General features: G+C 50.8%; 1 protein-coding gene across 11 annotated transcripts; it reads left to right on the top strand.

Moving 5' to 3' along the window:
• Positions 1–885: 885 nt before the first annotated feature.
• On the top strand, positions 886–19491 carry ZNF384 (zinc finger protein 384). 11 transcript variants are annotated; one of them, XM_045518672.2, is made up of 13 exons: positions 886–1099; positions 1301–1356; positions 2239–2298; positions 7873–7943; positions 8231–8468; positions 8704–8751; positions 8954–9287; positions 10133–10225; positions 13773–13997; positions 14681–14863; positions 16362–16440; positions 17220–17378; positions 17905–19491. In XM_045518672.2, exons 4-13 carry the CDS (start codon positions 7878–7880, stop codon positions 18262–18264), a joined length of 1785 nt encoding a protein of 594 aa, XP_045374628.2. In that variant the 5' UTR covers positions 886–1099; positions 1301–1356; positions 2239–2298; positions 7873–7877; the 3' UTR covers positions 18265–19491. The 11 variants fall into 11 exon arrangements, with proteins under 11 accessions (XP_045374628.2, XP_045374629.2, XP_045374632.2 ...); XM_045518673.2 differs by lacking the exon at positions 1301–1356; XM_045518675.2 differs by lacking the exons at positions 886–1099; positions 1301–1356 and adding an exon at positions 1532–1729.
• Positions 19492–19879: the final 388 nt, after the last annotated feature.

Genomic DNA, 19879 nt, shown 5'->3' with positions numbered 1-19879 from the left:
TACCATGTATGAGACAGTTTCTCCCCTGAGGAGCTGACAATTTTGCTGAGGAATCACATATATGATACAGTCAAAACAGCAACAAAAGGTACAGACTAAATGCTGTGGGAATTTTGAGAACGGGACCCTTATGGGTTGGAGCAATCAAGGAAGGCTTTCTGAGAGAGTTCATAGTAACTGTTCATTTATGCAACAAATGTTTATCGACCGATTACTTAGTGCTAGGCTCTGAGGATACAGCAGCAAACAATTCTAAGTCCTTATCCTCATGGAGACAATAACCCTGTTGGAAGAGATGGACAGCAAACAATATAGTATTAGGTAGAGTGCTATATTTAAAAGTACAGCCGGATGAGGAGGAGATAGAGATGTAGACGAGGGTCACGGGAAAATAGAGACCAAAGCAAAGGGTGTACCGGGGTGTGGTTAGGGAAGGGTCGGATTCTGAAAGCTGGGAGAAGTTATTAGTTACTTTTTGGGTCCAAGTAGAGATCTCGCATATTCAAAGCATTGAGACATTCTTGAGAGTTCACAAGAAAAAGGAATGGTAACTCCCTACATCAGCCTATTGCCCCCTGAGGTAAGGGAACCAGGACCGGTCTTTTAAGAATGCATACCTCCCCTCGTACCTTGATGCATAATTCATGAATCTGTCGCGTTCCCACCCTCCCACTTCCCCAGAAGTCCCTTCCGGAAGCCCGGGACGGCGGTTCTAGAGGTTCAGCTCCTGCCCTTAGCGGAACCCGCCTTCACTTCCGCTGTGACGTCACATCCCTGGAGGGGCCTACCGCGTCTCGGGGCAGAAGCCACTTCCGCCCCTCTTTGTCGTAACTTCTGCCCTGAGTATCCTGGAGCGCTAGCCGCGCCGGATGTGCTCTAGCCGCTCCCGGAAGTGACTCGACCTTTGCATTTTTTCCCCCCCTTTCCCCATTGCCGCCCCCCCCACATTGCTATTTCCCTCCCTCCCCCCTTTTCGTTTCCGGCGCTCCCGCCTTCTCTCCGCCGCGGCTCCACTCCGAGCCAGTGGGGGGAGGGAGGGAGGGAGGGGGCGTGGAGGAATCGGGGTTCTCAGGCGCACGAGCTGCAGCACCACTTCCGGGTGAGTGTTAGAGGAGGGAGGGAGGGGGCCACCCACCGCCTCGCGCCCCCGCCCTGCGGGTGTCTCGCGCGCGTTCCGTGCGTGTGAGTGTGTGGGTCTGTCTCGCGCCTAAAGTGCGTGCTCGCGCGCTCGCCTCACTCTCTCCCCCCTCCCTTCGCCCCCTCCGGGTCCTCCCACCGCACTCGGCTCCCTCCTTCCCAGCAAACGCCGCCCCTCCCGCGCTCTGGCTCTGGCGCCGCCGCAGCCGTCGCCGCCGGGTGAGTCTCGCGCCGCTGCAGCCGGCGCGCGCCCAGCTCTCTGCTCCTCCCCCCTCCCCTTTTCCTTGGGGGGGGCGGGGAAGGGGGGGGTCCACGATGGGACTGTACGTGTGTCCGTCCCGGAACCGGAAGTGGTTGTGGAGGAGCGGGCGATGGGGAGGAATGGGGGGGTTTAGGGGGCGGGTGTCTGTCTGGTGGGTGGCAGAGTTCAGCTCCCTGGAGGGGAAGGAGGGGAGTCCCAAAGAAGGGTCTTTGAGGAAGGGGTGTAGGGCGACATCAGGCGAAGGCGCCCAGGGGCTGTCTCAAGGCAGCGAAGGTGTTTTGGGAAAAGCTGGGGTCTCCAATAGCTAGACGACTGTGCAGGCTGAGGGAGGTACTTCTTGGCGCAGGGCCTTGGGTAGGCAGGGGCGAAGTCCTCGCAGAAGTGGGGGGGAGGCCAGAGGAAGTGGCTGGGCCTGAACTGGCACTGTGCCTGACACAAGGGCTTGTGCATCCCCCCTAGTCCTCCGCTTTGCCTTCTGAGCCAATCCTCGGGAGGCGGGGACCCTTCTTTTCCTCCAACTCGTCTGTTCTCTGATCCCTGGATACCTGCGGCCCTGGGGAACCCAGAAGAACCAGTGTCTGAGCCAGGGAGTGGAACCCACACACTGGTGATAGAGTTCCTCTTAGTTGCTGGAAATTGGATTTATTTCCCTTGTAGCCACATAGAGGGTGGCACTACACTCCTGTTACTGTATCCTTGCATCTTTGGATTGTTGGTTGGGGGTCCGCCTGCCTTCCAGACTGAGTGCTGACAGTCAAAGAATTCCTGAGGTTCTTCTCCACAGTTCTCTGTTGGATGCACCCTTACTGGCCCCTGTAACCCAGACAATTTGTTTACAGAAAGTTCAGGAGCCCTGGAAAGGAGAAGGAGTAAGACGACAGGAGGAAGAGAGAGAGAGGGTAAGACAATTTTGGATTAATGGCTTTTCCGGTTTGGGGGGAGAAAGGGTCATAATCAAATGACCTTTTACGGAAAATGTGACAATTCTTCAAGTAATAGCAGTTGTTATACTGGTGTTTGCTGTGGGAGGAAAATCAGCCTTTTCCTATTATCTCGAATCCTCAGGAAGTTTTGTGCAAAAAGTTGGCACTGTACCCCATCACCTTCCATTCCCACCAGTCCTCATCAAGAATAGATTGTGAAATTCTCAAGTGAAATCACTAAGCAGTGTTGCATTGTGTCCAAAGGAGAACTTTATTCTGCTTTGAGGACAAATGGTTCCTCGTTGCCAGTATATTCCTTGTGGCACAGCTGATGGAATTGCCTTCCTGTATTTGGAACAAGGAGAACTGAGTTTTAGGTGGGGTTTGTATCCTTAATATTGCAGCAGAGTGTTTGAAGTGGATCTGTTGAGTGATTAGAATATGTGACATGGAGTTACTGGAATTTGACATGGTAGGGTGAAGTTTTGGGGAAAAAACTGGTTTGTGGGTAGTTTGAAGTAAAATTGATAAAAGTGTATGGCATGGACTCCAGAAGTAGGTCTGGAAAAATTCAATATATGAGACTTGGTGATAGAGTTTTAGGTTGCCTGGAAATGATAATATATCAACCCCAAAGAGTTTGAGTTCAGAGTATAATCTTAGAGGTGTCTTCTGAGAACCAATTCCAGGCTGGTTTATAAAATTTATTCCCCCGAGGTTTCTGAGCCAAAGTGGTGAGTAAATATTAAGTGCATATTCCCTCTTCTCCAGCCTTTTTTTTCTTTCTCTGTCCTGCCTCGCGTTGCCCAGATCCGACAGTTATAGTGGAATGGGCAGGGCAAGGGCAACCACTCTTACTCTTCCTGCAGGATGCAGGGTACAGTGGTCCAGCAGTGCCTGGGATAGAAGATGTTTGGCCCAGACTGCCAGCTTTGCAGTGGTGGTGATCCTGTTGGTCTGCTTGGGCATGGTCTTTGCCAATAGAATATTAGGATAAACCTGTTCTGAGTTATTTTGTACTTGGAAGAGCTCACAGTAGGAAGCCCCCCCAAATCCTATTGGGATGGCCCTCTTGAATGCCCTTAGGACCTGAGAAGGGTTTGTTTCCTAACTTGAGAAAAAATGGTCCTCTGTGTTAGTTCACTTCAAGTCCTTAGCTAATATTGCAACTTTTCAGCAGTTGTGCATTTTGGAATAGTTTTTCCCAAAAGAGAGTTTGAGATCCATGTGTCAAGTTCTTTCTGTGGTCGTATCTAAGTTGGTTGTTTTTTGCAGCTCTATTGCTTGTTAATGCTTCCAGTTGGTGATTACTAAACTGGAGGCTATAGGTCTGGTACATTTGGGTAGTTCCTTGTAATTATATGGTCTTTATGTAATTTCTACTAATTGTCATTGATAGTCCTCATCACATGGAAAAACTTCTCTCTCTTCCTTTTAGGAGTACTTTGAGCATTTTATTCTTTTTCTTTTTTTGTGTTGTCTCCATCTCATCACCAGATAACTTACGAATTTGTTTTGAGGGGTTCATACTCCTCTATCCTCTACCCAAATAGAGACTTAGTAGAGTAGTAAATTATTCAGTCATCCACTGATGCAGGACCAAGAACTGGATTCCAGAAGTCTTGATTCCTCGGTTCCTCCTCTACTAAATTTGGTTTATATGAGTATTTCATGACTTTCTAAGGGTTGGTTGTTTGAGAGAACGTTAGTTTCTTGAGAAAAGAAAATCATGCTTTATTTGAAAAATAATTTTAAATTTAAAAAATTGTCATTTAGTACCAGGAAAGAGGTGGTAGTCTTCACCACATCTACGAAAACCACATGCTGGAGGCAGTGGTGTCTATATCCCTGGGTGGTTAGTAGCACTGTGGGAGGATGGACAGACTGACAGAGCTTTGGTGCAAGAGTTCAAGGCCCTCTTGCATGTTTCATGAATGTTACTTAATATTGTCTTTTTCCTTCACCTCCTCAGTGGTTCCAGAATTTCTTTTGAGTTTGGAAAAGAAGTATGTAAACCTCTTGAAAGAAAAGTAGTGTCCAACTTAATTACAGTAAACCTCCCTTCATATTAGTAGAACAGGAGAGACCTGGGGCAGTGGTAAAGTTGAAATTAGAACCCAAATTTTCAATCTGCCAACATCTTCTTTCCCCCTAGTGTGTTTTTCCTTCTTTTCTGTCCTTTGGGGCTATAGTAGAAGCCTTCCTCTTCCTTCTCAGTCTAGGGTAAACCAGTTTTGTTTTTTTTTTTTTAAATATTGGCATAATCATCAAAACCGGCGCTCTGTGTACAGACGAGCTTTCCCTGTAATATCATTACCTTCTTCAGGTTTTAAGACTTGCTCTGTGCCTGCTTGGATGTGGGGATCGTTTGCAGGGAGTTCCTTCACACAGGGTGGACAGTTGAGAGCAGAAGTGGTAAAACGACAGTAAACAGCTGTTTGAGGGACCCGGCACCCGGCCACCGCAGGACACAACTCCAGGGGGCGCCATTTACATTGTGTTCTGACAACAGCCTGCCTTCTTGGCCTCTGTTTGCTCTCAGGTCAGGAAAACAGAGATGTAAGTCAGCCTCATCAGAACAGCATTGGGCCTTTCTCAGGTGTCATCCTGTTGGCAAATACTGCTTCTAGTTGGGCCAGCAGTGCTCCCATGTACCCCCTTTTCGGGCTGATGTGTTTATCAGAAGCCCACAGGCACCTTTATCGTCTTGTCTTGGGAGTAGCTGTGGTTCTGAACTTCACTTTGTTCTCTTAAGAACCAAAACAGAGTGAAAGACTGGGTATCGGGGAGGTGGAGGGACATTTTATTCCTTTTACCCCTCCAGACAGTGTGGCCTTTTAACTCAGACTCCATCATTCTAAAATCAGTTATCTTGGTGGCCAAGTGAGATTTCACTAGATGTGGATGGAAAATACCATCTTTCACCGCATTTTGCTGTTACTGAGAACTTCATTTTTAAAAACATTTGCTGAGAGCTCTCTAAGAAGTATATAGTCCGTTCCCTGGAATTATTTTAGATTTTGATTTGTGAATCAAACCACAGCATCAGAGAACACATACTTGGGTTGGTCTCTTGTAGGACCTCTTTCCTAGCTTGCTTTTCGATCCTAGGTTGAGATCCCTGCTCTGCTGTTTACTGTTTGCCTCCAGTTTCCTCTTTTGAAAAACAGGATTGCAGTATCCTGCTTCATAGATTTTTTGTGGGAGTAAATGGTGCAATGGTTGTAAAGTGTTTAGAACAGTACCTTGAACACAGTTGGCACTTAATAGACGTTAGTGGTGGTGGTGATATTGTCCACCAGGTGAGAACCCAAGGCCACGTTTCGCCCAGAAACGGCCTCGCCGGAGCCCCTGGTAGGACCCTGTGAACGAATGCAGTCTTTTCTGGGGGGAGGGGGCCTCATTCACAGGAGTCCTATCTGAGGACATTCTTATTTTCAGGCTCTCAGTTCCTCCTTCCTAAGTTTTCACATCCATAATGTGTTTACTTCCTTGACTCTCTAGGGGGAAATTATAAGTAGACCCTCCTTTCTTTTACTCCCAGGCCTAATTCCCTACTTCATTTCCGCCATAGTCACCACTCTTTGTTTCATTCCCCTCAGCTAGAAGGTTAGATGGATGGGGGCTGTGGGTTAAAGTCAGAGCCCCTAGCATTGTTTTCAAGATCTGAGTGTACAGTCGGCTGTCAGTCGGTTCATTAAGTGTGGACTTGCTTACTGAGCGATGAGTCCTATGTTAGAGACTGGGGGCAAGTTCAGGGTGCGACCCCTGCCTACCAAAAAGGTCGGCAAGATTGGATCCCCTTAAACAGTGATCTGATTGCCTCTTGATGCCCATTGCCTAAGGAGGGCCTGGGGCCCTTTGTAAAGCTGGGGCTGGAAGGGAAACAGTTAGCACCTGTGTTGGGGACTTTCTGGTTTTACTGTGTTTTATAATTCAGGGAGCAGGATTTGCCTGTGGTTGATCATCAAGGCATTTAAAGTTGAGCCTCACTTGTGTGAAGATGTTGTAGCCACAGATTTGGTGCACTCGTCTCCTCTCCTTTGCTACTTTTTGGGAAAAAATAGGCTGAAATTAAGTTCTGCTTCCTTTCTTGGGGTTTTATGAAAATTGAGAGGGCTGTTCAATAGAGCAGAAAAAGGGTGTTGAGATTTCTGGAGGAGGACCGCGTGCAGGGTTACATTTAGAGTGATATCCTTTTGCTTCACTTCCTTTGTTGAAGAACCTTCCTAGTTTCCTCAGTCCCAACTTGAAACCTGGTTTCTGTGTCTAGTCCGGCCTCCCGCTCTCAGTACCACTGGCCTCTGCCTCCAGCATGCCCTCAGCAGGGCCATGGCCGTAAGTCAGAGCCTCCTGTGAGTCCTTCCCGCCCAGACCGTGGTTGCTCTTGGCCCAGGGTAGCAGCGTGGTGTTAATGTGTGGTTCCACTCTTCTTTGTCTCCCCGTCCCACCAGTCTCGTTCATACTCCCTCTTCACCTGCCTGCTGCCAGCCTGCATCTCTCCTGGTCCAGGCTTTGGGGAGGTTGCTCTTGACCAATATCCTGCAATGAAGCCTTGCTAGGAGAGGCGATCAGAGTGTGAAAATGGGGGGTGGGAAGCCTGGGCTCTGGACCCATCTGTGACTTGCAGTGCGATTCTGAGGGATTGCTTTTCTTCTTATCTCTTTCTACTTCCCGAAGTTTTAAGCTCTCCTGTCATCCACCTACAGGGACCTTGAACTCTCAGAAACGTAGTGTTGGAGAATGACGAAACAAGAGTCTGGTCGTGTGTGAGTGTCTGGCCCATCGGCGTCCCGATTCAGACTCTCTTTAGGTGGAGATCTGGTCTGTTGCTGCTTTTGCTGGCGCTAGAACCCTTTTAAAACTGGTCACTCCTAGGTTCTCACTGCTCAGTCCAGTGGGTGTGGTGGCCAGTGCAGTGTCATAGATGTTCTTAGACCTTGGTGGGGTCTGTTGAGTGGGGCATGGTCCCCCAAAATACCTTAATCCTGATTCCTGCCAATTTCATTCTTTACTTCTCTTGGGCATTTTGTGTTCTGGCCTAGAACCTTTACAAGCTACATGGAACTATAAATGTGTCGATTAGAACTCTTGAAATTTTTTATTTCTAGGAAGATGGACTCGAGGGATGGAGGAAGAGGAACAATGATGCATACCCTGGCTGGTTTCAGGCCAGTCAGTGATCTGCTTGGTGGGACCTTGGGCCCATGCCTTCCCCTCTCATGACCTCAGTTTCTCTTTTTGTCAGCAAAAGAAAGTAACACCAACTCTTGTTTCTTTGGGGTCTGGGAGCCGTTGTGTGGGAAAATGAGATGTGTATAAGCTCTCTGACCAGCATCACAACTGGAAGAGTCTCTGTTGAATGGGGAAATAGTGCCGAGTGGCTCAGACCAATGGGACTGACCATGCTGGATCCTAAGGTCTTGACTCCTGATTCCCAGCCTGTGGTCAGATGCCAGAGAGGAGACCAGGAACCCCTCAGCCCACCTTCACTGCTCAGCTGCTTCGCGTTGTTCCTGGGTGTGACGTGGTCTCTCTTTCCTCCTTCAGGTAGAATGGAAGAATCTCACTTCAATTCTAACCCGTACTTCTGGCCTTCTATCCCCACAGTCTCAGGACAGGTAGGTGGTATTGGTTCTTTGCTTCTACTCCATTGCATACTTTTTTCAGCTCTGTTTGGTAAATTCTGTCACCGTGGAGACTACAGCAAGATAAGTCACGTGCTGTTTCTCCGGGTCCCCCTCTGTTGAGAATTCTGTAGTGTTTCTGTTGGGCTTCTCTCCGGAAGCACAGAGATACTGACCACTTGCCTTTTGGTCTCCACGGAGGATGGAAAGTACAAGGTGCCGAGGGAGCAGACAGATCCAGACTCCCCCTCAGAGACGCTCTCCTCTTCCTTCCCTTTCAGATTGAGAACACGATGTTCATCAACAAGATGAAGGATCAGCTGCTGCCAGAGAAGGGCTGTGGGCTGGCTCCACCCCACTACCCCACCTTGCTGACAGTGCCTGCCTCGGTGTCCCTGCCCTCGGGCATCAGTATGGACACAGAGTCCAAGCCAGACCAGCTGACCCCACATAGCCAGGCATCTGTTACCCAGAATATCACGGTGGTCCCTGTGCCGTCTACAGGACTGATGACTGCTGGTGAGCACCTCTGCTCTTCTCCAATCTGAGGTCTTGATCTTCTGTGATCAGTACCCCAGGCTGGAGGGCTCCAAGGACTTGGGGAGTGGGATATGTGTTTGATTGCTCAATCAAATTTTTATTAAGTGCCTACTGTGTGCCTAGCAATGCGCTAGGCATTGTGGGGGATACAAAGAAGTAGAAGATGCGGTCCCTGCCTTTGAGGAGGTGACATTCTTTCCTTCTCTGAATCAAGGAGTCTCCTGTTCTCAGAGGTGGAGAAGAGAAGGGAGTCAATCAAGGGGTAAATCTCACTGTTACCGGGGATGGGGTGGGGACAGGGGTTAGGAGACTATTGTTTTTCTACAGGGTTTGGGGTTTCCTATATACTCTGGGCGAGGGGGTGGTGGTGAGGGGTTAAGTAGACACTGATCTGGGGGAAGTTAAATAGGACTCAGATCAGGACTGGGCAACATGACACCATCTCCCTTTTCTCCCAATCCTAGGTCCTGGTTTGGTAATCACGTCCCCCTCAGGCTCCCTTGTGACCACAGCCTCATCAGCTCAGACCTTCCCCATTTCGGCTCCCATGATTGTCTCAGCTCTTCCCCCTGGCTCACAAGCCCTGCAGGTGGTCCCTGACCTCTCTAAGAAGGTAGCATCAACCCTAACAGAGGAAGGAGGCGGTGGTGGTGGTGGAGGTGGCCCTGTGGCCACTAAGCCCCCCCGGGGCCGAAAGAAGAAGCGGATGCTGGAGTCGGGGCTGCCTGAGATGAACGACCCTTATGTCCTGTCCCCCGAGGATGATGATGACCATCAGAAAGATGGCAAGACCTACAGGTAAGAGTCAGAGCTAAGGGCAGGCCAGGGGGCGGCTCCCAGCTTCCCTGCCGCATCGGGCTCTGCGCTCTGCAGCTTCCACTTCCACTTCAGGTCCCTGTGCATGTCAGGCGTCTGCTGAGGGTAGGAAGGTGGGGCTTCTGGCACTTCTCCAGTGCCTCCTCCCTAGGATGCAGACCCATTTCACCCCTGCCCTTTCTGGGGGTGTAAGCGTTAACTTATTTGGGGCGACATAATGGGGTTTCTTGTAATGAGGCTCCAGACTGGGCCTGAGATCCTTGACACCAGCTCCTTTTTGCTTTCTCCGTCTTCCATTCCTATTTTTCCAAGAAACCTTCCTGCCAAGCCCCTAACCTTGACCTGTGTGCCACCCACAGGTTCTTGGGCCGTATTTGAGCATTGAGCCTGCCTGACCCTGCATGGCTGGGACGAGGGGATGACGGGAGGGGTCTATGAAAAGGCGGGATTGAACAAGGTCCCCCCTTCCCCCTGTGGAGCACATGCTTGTGAGATGGCTGTTTGCTCACTTTCTCATTCACGGATGTTCTCTTGATCCTCCACTTCCTTTAAGTTGTCCATTGCCGAAAAGCATTCTGTGCGTATTTGCATGTGGTACTGTACAAAAATAATTACATCTCTAAACTCCCTGCCCTTTGAAAGTTGGAAACCTTTTAATCCCCTTGAGAACCATCAAGGGCCCTAGTGGGTTTGGGAAGTGTGGTCCCAGTGTACAGAGTGGAATAACCACTGTCACAGCTTTGATGCAGACAGGGGCAGTTGTGCATGGCTGGGAGACGGGGTCTGTCCTTAGCGTACCGAGATGGGCAATGTTGTTCCCATTTTAGGAGCGAAGGGAACTGCGGCACAGGAAATGGACAGAGCCTTGGGCTCATGGATTCAGTTCCCGGCTCCACCACGAACTTGCTGTGTGACCCTGGGCAAGTCCTTTTCCCCTCTCTGGGCCTCAGTTTCCTCATCTGTAAAATGGGGAGAATTCTGTGTATGCCTCCCAAGTGTCGGGAGTATATATCAGATAAGATTTGAAATGTTGGGAACATCAAAAGAGATAAACAGTCATCGTTTAACTTTATTTCTATGTGTTGTACACTTCTACTGTGGAGAGTACAGTGTCTAAATTCCTCTTTGTAAGTGAAAACGAGGAGAGTGTTGCTATGCAGAAAGTATCGAGCTCTGCAGAATTCCAGCTCATAATCTGACAGTTCATCGCAGCTTTATCATTGCAGGTGTACCTCACTGTATAGAATAAAGGTATTCCAGGAAAATGTTTATATCGTATCAGAAAACTGCCTGACAAGTGTAATTCATTTAAAGGCATTATTTTATGTATCGTTTCATAAAATGAAAATCCCTTTTAAGTTTATTTTGTAGAAGTCTGGATTTTTATGTATTTGCTTAAAGTGAGGTCATTGTGACATGGAGGTTCACCTGCACAGAGTCGGCTCCTGTAGGAGTAGCAGGTTGCCCTCTGACCGTCTCATGGGCCAGGGCCCTGATTCTGCCAGGTTTTCTTTGTTTGCTTTTTGGTCCCACATTAAAGCTATTTCTAGACTTCCCAAATGGTGTATGGAAAGAAATGTGAATATATACTCAGCGGGCAGTCCCATAGGACCTTCCCACCCTCAGTGGTTTTGGAGTTCTTGATGGCCTCACCTCCAGGTGACTCGAGAACTCTGAACTTAGGGGGGACTAATTGTGTTACAGGTGAATGGAATTTCTTCTGAAAATCTGAAGCTCCAAAGGAATCTTTTTAATCCCTTTTTCGATGCACGTCAGTCACATCTGTCCCCGTGGTTGGTGGCATCTGACTGGGTGTTGGAGGAATTAGGCTGTTTTTCTGGGTGGGTCCACTTACTCCCAGCTCTTCGTTCCCATCCAGCGAATGGGAAGCAGTCATGGCCCTCGTCTACCGTGTGGAAATGTTTTGAGGGAAAATCGGAGTATTTGAAAGTATTTTTGAGCATCTTAGAAAAAAAGGGATGATAACTCAGTGGTTATTGTAACCACGGCCATGGCATTATACGCCTCCAAGGGGCACCTTTGTCGTGTCGGGTGTGAATAATGCCCCGTAGAGCTGTGCGCCCAGTGACATGGACATTTCTGTTCCCTGCCACTGCCCCCTGCCACAGCTCTCCTGTGTCAGGTTTCTTTCCGACCACCCGACACCTTGCATTAGACTTGTACTGATTTGGCTTCATGGGATTTCAGAGTTGGAAATACTTTAAAGGTCGCCTGAGCCTCTCTGTAGTTTTAGTGCTCAAACGTTTTTGGCGGGAGAGGGTCCGGCCTCTCCCTGAATGCGGCTAGTGAGAGGAGCCTCGGGTCAGGCACGAGTGAAGCACTGTTAGCCTTTGGCAAATTACTTTCCCTTTCTGAGCCTTTCTGTACTTGCTGGGTTGTTGTAAGGAGTGGAAACAATGTGTTTAAAGCGCTTCATTCCCAGCCGGGCAGCATCAGGCGCAAGAGCGAGTGGCAACTATTACTGCATTTGTTATCACGGCATTGCTGTCATCACCCTGATGATACTCACTCCTTCGGAGACAGCTCGTTTTGTGCCAGCCCATTATTGATGAATTTAAGTTTTGCAACTTCTTCCCTAGTTGAAAACTTTGATGAAGAGGGCTGTTTTCTCTTGTATAATCAGTCACAGATTAAGGGTGCAGTTGTGTGTTCAACATTTACATGCAAACTAAGGAAATTTTGCTTGAGTTATAATGAACGTGTTGTCCCACCTGTCAGAGAAATCTCAGGGCCAAGGGAAGTTATTTTGTAACTTTAGTTCAGTTCCCATCCAAGTGACAGTGTGGCTAGTTTCCAGCCTCAGTCTTAGTGAAATGCACAGCGGCGTGAGCTCGTCCAGTGCTGGTGCGGCTCACGGTGACACACTTTCATTGTGAGAGGACACTTGGCTTACACTGACCATCCTGGGTGTTTGCTGGCCCCTCTGGGGGGGCAGATGTTTCTCTCTCCATTTTACAGACCAGAAAATTGAGGTCTAGATTGATAAGCAAGCCTGTAACTGAACCCTGGGTAGAACCCAGGTGTCCAGATTTCCATGGGCTGTGTCCTGTGGACCCTGCTAACTATAAACAGAACCTCCCGCCTCCCATCCAATGGTTGGGCTTCTCAGACACAGCCTGGGGTTGGTGAACTGGTAATCAGATTTCCTTCAGAGTTATCAAGTGACTAGAGAACTAGAAATTGGCCTTAACGACTGGAATTTTAGAAGCGTAAATACAGGGACCATACCCCCCGCCACTATCAGTGGGCTCTTCTTCTCTGAGGAGCTCAGAGATCATTCTAGATTGCATCTCAGCTATTCTGTAAAACTTCTCCTGAGATCAGAAAAAAGCAGAAGCCACCCTTCCCCATCCCAAACCCCTCTCACAGAGATAGGCTGGGGAGGACCCGAGGGAGAGGGGCTTGTCCCAGGAGCTTGCCTCCCAGGCTGCGGCCCTTTCCACCAGCCTGCGTTGTGTGCTGGTGAGTTATTGAGGGATGGTGGGGTTCCAGCTCACCTGTAGATCGCTCTCGCCCAGTGAAGTCTGAGTGGCGTGGCTCATCTTGCCCACAGGCCTCCTTATTTGCTGTTGTTGGGCAGTATCGGAGCAGGAAGAAGGATGGCCATCTCAGGTGATGAGTGAAAGTACATTCAGATGCTGCTGAAGTCCCCAGCAGCGCTGACACTGGCTCCCTGTGCCAGGGAAGCTCAGGTCCTGCCAGTCTTTTTCTCCTACACCTCTGAGGGAATACAGCTCACTCCACCAGTTACCTTGGCTCATTGCAGAAGTGGTTCTCACTTGATCGCCAAGGGGCTGGGCGGTGGGGGTGGTTGCTGGAACACCAGGTACAGGGTGGAGGCCAGACGTCTGTGGTTTGGGACAGGCCCTCCATGTAATCCTGACACTTCTCCACCCCATCCCTCTAGGAATCACTGGCAAAAAGGAAGCAGGAGAAACTCTGAGAGAAGACAGTTAAATGAGGAGTCAGGAGAGAAGTCCTGGGGAATCTAGTCAGTGTGTCCTTATCATCATCTTGGGAACTTGAGGACTACCTGAAGGATATACTTGATCCATGGGGAACTGGGGAAAGGAGTTCTTTAAAAGTCTGAAATCAAGTTATAGGTAGAAAGAAAACGGAAGTTGGGTGATACTCCTGGCTTAGTGGAATCCACATCAGCCCAGAGCCCGTAACAAGATTTTCCTGTTGCACCTGGTTGAATTCTTATTTTTGTACACATTTAGGGAGTCCAGTCGTTCAGCCAACACTTACGAAGTCCTTTATTGTGTTGGGCTGTATTAGAAGCATAGACTGTAAAGACAGGTAAAACAGAGCTCTCGCGGGCTTCCCAGTGTCGCTGGAAAAGGAGAGCCATCAGACAGGTTGGCTTCTTTGGAAGTGGAGGGGCGGGGTCAGCAGTGCCCTCCTGGCGGAGCGGGTGCTAACCGCTGCCCTCCCTTGGCCCAGGTGCCGGATGTGCTCCCTGACATTCTACTCAAAGTCGGAGATGCAGATCCACTCCAAGTCACACACCGAGACCAAGCCCCACAAGTGCCCACATTGTTCCAAGACCTTCGCCAACAGCTCCTACCTGGCCCAGCACATCCGTATCCACTCAGGGGCCAAGCCCTACAGTTGTAACTTCTGTGAGAAATCCTTCCGCCAGCTCTCTCACCTCCAGCAGCACACCCGGTAAGGCTGCTCTTGGTTTCACCCCACTCCCTGCCGTGAGCCCCTCACCCCAAGGCCACGTGGCCTGCACCTCCTCTTCTCTCCACGTCTTCTTTTTTCCCTTTCGCCTCTGTCCCCGGGGAGCCTCAGTGCTCTCCTGTTGCTGTCTGTGAAAACTCAACTACATATCCCTGCAGTCTGGGGGGCCTGGAAAATGGTGCTCTCCCATCCCAAAGTCTGGAATGATGTGTGTGGTTTCTCTCTGTGTCTGTGTTTGGAAATCTTCTGCAGAGCAGGCCCTGCTTTTACTCAGTTCAGAGCCAAAGTGTGCCTACAGCCTCAGGTCCATGGGGAACAGGCGGTCTTGGTCTTGTTCAGATTGCTATTTGGAAGCAGGGTGTCTGTGGTGAGTGTGTAACCTTAGCGCCGAGCAGAGGGCTGACGAGACGGAAATCTTTAAGGTTACAGGAGCCAGGGCTGCAGCTCTTCATCATCTCACTGCCATTCTAGCCACCGACTTAAGATCAGCAGCAACATAGACGTGGGTGTCCTCTTCATTAGCCTCTTCAGGCCGGAGTGCGTGTTGGGGGAGGGAGGAGGGGCGTTCTCATCCGTCAAGCAACGTCATTTCACCCAGCAGAGAGCTGAGCCCGTGGTGTCGAACTGCTCCCTCCTCCCTCCTTCCCTCCTCTCCTCTCCGGCAGGATCCACTCCAAGATGCACACGGAGACCATCAAGCCCCACAAGTGCCCGCACTGCTCCAAGACCTTCGCCAACACCTCCTACCTGGCCCAGCACCTCCGTATCCACTCGGGGGCCAAGCCCTACAACTGTTCCTACTGCCAGAAGGCCTTCCGCCAGCTCTCCCACCTCCAGCAGCACACACGGTAAGGGAGAGTGGCAGGCTACTGCCCCCGCCCCGCTGGCATGCCCTCCCCACCCCCGCCCCGGACACACACAACAACCCGCATGCGGGGGGCGGGGGAGAGACCCGGCTGGAGGAGAGACCTGGCTGGAGGAGAGCATCGCTGGCACCTAGGAGAAAGACCAAGCAACACTGGAGGCACAGATGGATGCTCAGAGAGAGCCCTTCTGGGGCAGAAGCAGTGCTGAGGAGATGCAGCGACTGTGTGGCATTCCCTGGCCTGTGGGAGGAGGAGCCTCACCTGGAGTGGAGATGTCTTCTTCCCTCGTTTCCCTCCCTGAAATCACCCATGCACATGTCTTGCAAGACTTCTTCCTCAATGCCAAAGCAGGGCCATTTGGTTGAAGCCCGTCCCTCTAGCCCTTGGGGCACCAATCATGAATGGGAGTTAGAATGAGACTTCAGCTGGGTCCCAGCCCGGCGGCACCTGCAGCAACAAGCAAGGCTCCTCGGGATGCCCGGAGTGGAGCGTGGAACAAAGTGCATCCTGCATGTTCACGGAGAACCAGCACACAAAACAGAAAAGCTCAGACTCCGTAAGGATGTGCACTGTTTGCCCCGTGAATCTGGAGCGACTCGGAGGAGGTGAGCCTGCCGTCTAGAAGAGGTGGTGATTTCCTTCGATGGTATGTCAAGTTGAACTGGCGTTCAGACTTGCTGGCCGTAGGCCGCCTCTCCCGGCTGCTTCTGGAGGTGGCGACCCCCCTTAAGGCGGTCCGACATCTTGCTTCACGAAGAGAAGGAATTGGGCTTTCCTCACAGGGAGACGTGTCCCGCGAAGTTTTCAGAATTTCATACCAGGGGTCTTGAAAAGCACCCAGTCACGGAGATGGTTCTGAAGTCCCTGCTGAGGAGCAGGGGTCTGTACACCCTCGAGTCTGTGGCTCATCCCAGCGGAGGGCCCTGTAGTGTTTGGAAAGAGGTCAAATTGGTACTAACTAGGCATTTCCTGCAGTTAGGGGGCTGGACTGGGACAAGCCCCAAGGAGTGTCCACGAGTGTTAGTATCACTGCTGCTCTTCACAGTGCGCATAACTCTGCTTTTCTTTGACACCAGGACTTTCTCTGGGAGTGGTACTCAAGGCTGGGGGGAGAGTTTCTGGCTGTGTGTTGGGGGCCAAGGGAAGAGTGTTGCGTGTTTCTTTTTTCTCACCATTGTGTTTCCCTTATGTTCATGAGCGAGGGGCGGTTACTGTAGGAGCTGCCTTGTCTGTCATTGCGGTCCGCCTGCCCCCAGCCCCGCCCCTGGCAGACAGGAGCCCAGCCCCGGCTGAGTGGTGCAGACAGCCGTGGAAACCCGGCCCCCCGGCCTGATCCTGATCCAGCCTGATCCGTGTCAGAGGCGCTGAGCTGGCGCCTCCTGGAGACCTCCGTGTGCTCCCAGAGGAGGCCTGTTGAGGCGCCGGTCCCCGAGTGGCCTTGCTGACGTCCTTCCCTTTCTTCTTTTCTCGTCCCGTGCAGAATCCACACCGGTGACAGACCGTACAAATGTGCACACCCGGGCTGTGAGAAGGCCTTCACGCAGCTCTCCAATCTGCAGGTAAATGCTCCGCCCTCCACGCGAGGCCTTGAGCCTAAGACTTGGGGTCGCAGGGCCGCTTGACTAGAACCGTGGTTCTCAGACTTTCAGGCCCCTTGACACTCTTCACAGTCCTGGGGGGACCCAAAAAGCTTTGCTTGGTGTGAGTAACATCGAATTACATAGACATTACAAAAGTGGAAAAGTTGAAAAAATATTTAGTAATTTGTTTAAAAATAACAAAGCCTATTGCATGTTAACGTAAGTAACATATCTCTAAATCCACCCCCCCCCCAGAATTTAAGAAGAATGGCATGGCTTTACATTTTTGCATATTTATTTAATACCTGGCTGCCTAGAAGGTGGCGAGGTTCTCACATCTGCTGCGTTCAGTCTTTATATTACACAGTGTGTAATCTCTGTACAGTCACGATGGAATGAGAGTGAAAATGCAGACAGTGTCTTATTATTATCTTGCAAATAGTTTTGACCTTGGGGGCCCCCTGAGAAGGCCTTGGTACTCCCTAGCGATCCCAGTGCCTCACTTTGAGAACCACTGGACTAGCGGGGCCAGGCATAGCCATCTTTCTTACTTTCGGGACCCTGGTATGTGCTGCATGAGGTACGCTCCTTCCCTTAGCCGGTAGCTCCTGCAGTTTCATTTGGAGCAGTTTCTGCTGCCTTCCGATAGGAGGAGAACCTGGGAGCCCTGGCACCCCGCTCAGGGCTTTCCAGTAAGGTCAAGGAGGCAGAAGGGCGGAGTCCAGCGCACTCACCCTGATTTCTCTTAATTTTCCCAGTCCCACAGGCGGCAGCACAACAAAGATAAACCCTTCAAGTGCCACAACTGTCATCGGGCATACACAGACGCGGCCTCGCTGGAGGTGCACCTGTCCACGCACACCGTGAAGCACGCCAAGGTGTACACCTGCACCATCTGCAGCCGGGCCTACACGTCGGTGAGCGCTCGAGTCCTCCCCTCCTTCCCTCCTGCCAGCGCCACCGCCCACCTTCTTGGTGAAGAGCTGCTGCAGCAGACACGCCCCCTCCCTTGTTCCAACCTGGCAGAATCAGTAAAGAGAACAGAAATTGCAAAGACCCAGAGCTGAGGAGCTGAGAGGATGCCTGGTCCTTTAGGCCTATAGAGATTGCTAAGCAGTGATTCTTCATTTGACTTAAACATCGGGCAGAAGAGAGCATCTGGCAATTGTGGGAGGAGAGTTTTCAGTGAGATGTTTTCCGTTAGACTCCAGAGACAGGTGGTCAGGTTGTTCCACGCAGAGATATTTGAGAAGATGGCAGCTTGCCCTGTGCTGGTGGAATGCCCACGGTGATGCTAAAGGTCCCCCAAGTAGTGACACCAGAAGTGGCTCCAGAAAACCCCTGTATAAGTGTCGTTCTCTGTACAGCAAAGTAAGAGCCCAGGGTGCTGGGCACAAGGAACCTCTCTCCTCCTTCCCTCAACTCCTTTTTCATCTCCCTCAGGAAACGTACCTGATGAAACACATGCGCAAACACAACCCTCCTGATCTCCAGCAGCAGGTGCAGGCGGCGGCGGCGGCGGCGGCGGTGGCGCAGGCCCAGGCCCAGGCCCAAGCTCAAGCCCAGGCCCAGGCCCAGGCCTCCCAGGCTTCGCAGCAGCCCCAGCAGCAGCAGCCGCAGCCACCACACTTCCAGTCCCCGGGGGCAGCCCCCCAGGGTGGGGGCGGCGGGGACAGCAACCCCAACCCCCCACCCCAGTGTTCCTTTGACCTGACCCCCTATAAGACGGCGGAGCATCATAAGGACATCTGCCTCACTGTCACCACCAGCACCATCCAGGTGGAGCACCTGGCCAGCTCATAGGGACCTGTGCTGCCGTCCACTGGGAAGAGGGGAAAGAAGTTCCGCTCCCTTCTTTCTCCACCTCCCCTTGGTGGGAAAAGTCCTCTTCTTCCTTGACAGGCCTTGGCTCCATCTCCTTGGGCCTCAGGCACGGCCTTCCTTCACAGGACACCATCCTTGTTCTTGACTCCTCTTCAGAAGGAACGTCAGCCCTCCTGATGGCAGAGGAGTCCTGAGCTGGTAGCGTAATCCAGCAGCCTCCCCTCCTAAGCATAGCTTTTAAAATTGGGGGTCGGTGCTCAGGGGAGGGGTTTGCTATGACCTCATAGAGACTTTTCCAGCATGGGCACTTAAACTCTCTCCTCACCCTTGTGATCCTCCAAGCTTGGGCTGATAGAGGACTAGAGGCTGGCCTCCCAGATTCCAGAGGAGGGAGCCCTAAATGCAGCCGGCCTCCTGTTCTGTCCTTGCCTGCACAAGAACAGAGGTTTCTCTCATACCCCTGTCCCTGGGAGCCGTTTTCTTCCCCTCACGGTCTCGTTTCACTTCCTACCTAATGCTGGAAGGAGATCTGGGGGAGTCAAACCCCCTTTATTTGTAAAGGGGCAAGGGCTGAGATGTGGTCCCCAAGGGGCCAGAGATCCCCAGAATGGTCACAGGTGGCTTAGAAGTGTGGGCTGTGGTTTCCCTTGGAACCTCTCCCCTTCTTTGCCAGCCGAGGCTCCCTGCTCAGTCTCCTGGTCCCCAAACCTAAGGAGCTGTGGAATCTGTGGGTTCTTTGTGAAACCCCATGACAAGGGAGCAGTGCAGAGAAGGGAGAGTTCAGGGCAAATGCAAGGACTGGACTTAACTCCCTAGGTGCCACGGTCAGTTGCCGGACACGGATTTATATATAAATATATATATATAAATATATATATACCCACTCATCACGGCCATCTTTGTTGTAACCATTTCTGTGTTTATAAATGCATTATCTCCGAGAATTTTCATATTTGATGTTTTGTTTATTTTTGTCCTTTTTGTTTTTCTCCACCCTGTCTTCTGGCCAATGGCATTTTTGTTTCCTTTTGTCTTTTTTTTTTTTAATCATGGCAGATTTCAGAGAAAAGAGAAAATGAAAAAAAAAATCAGAAAACCAGTTGTTATAAAGCAATTTAAAATGAAGAAAAAAAGAAAATCTTATGTACAAACCAAGGGGTGTTTTTAGAACCTTGTATAGAAATAAATTCGTGTAAAAGGATCGGAGGCAGTGGAGCTGCTGCTGTGAGTGAGCATGGGAGCCAGCTGTCTGGGGAGGCGTGCGAGGATTTACAGCAGGGTGTGCGTATGCGAAGACTGAATGCTGCGTGTCGCGGCCTTGTGTGTATCCCCAGCCATAGAAGGGTACAGCTTTGATACTTCTGAGGTGAAGTCTTGGTTTACGAGGGTTTCTACATACAAATCCTGTTGCGAGGACCGCATTGCCTAAGTCAGTCACGTATTATTAACAAGACAAAATCGCAAAGCTCCCCATCAAAGAAATGGAAGCCTGGCCTCCTGGAAGGACCTACACTTCTGCCAGAGCATCCATGGGCTCAGTGCTAATTCCAGTTGACTTATCCTGTGGCACCTAAAACCAGAGGTTTCCAGTGGT

The sequence above is a fragment of the Camelus bactrianus genome, chromosome 34, assembly GCF_048773025.1.
Source record: "Camelus bactrianus isolate YW-2024 breed Bactrian camel chromosome 34, ASM4877302v1, whole genome shotgun sequence".
NCBI lineage: Eukaryota > Metazoa > Chordata > Mammalia > Artiodactyla > Camelidae > Camelus > Camelus bactrianus.
The sequence above is the reverse complement of the archived record's forward strand: the minus strand, read 5'-3'. Positions and strand labels throughout refer to the sequence as shown.

Excerpts from the sequence above, each read along its gene's own strand:
- ZNF384 (XM_045518673.2), top strand. The coding sequence starts at position 7,878 with ATGGAAGAATCTCACTTCAATTCTAACCCGTACTTCTGGCCTTCTATC. Across the intron at positions 8,752-8,953 it reads AGAAGGGAGTCAATCAAGGG|GTCCTGGTTTGGTAATCACG; the intron begins GTAAATCTCACT and ends TCCCAATCCTAG. Across the intron at positions 14,864-16,361 it reads CACCTCCAGCAGCACACACG|AATCCACACCGGTGACAGAC; the intron begins GTAAGGGAGAGT and ends CGTCCCGTGCAG.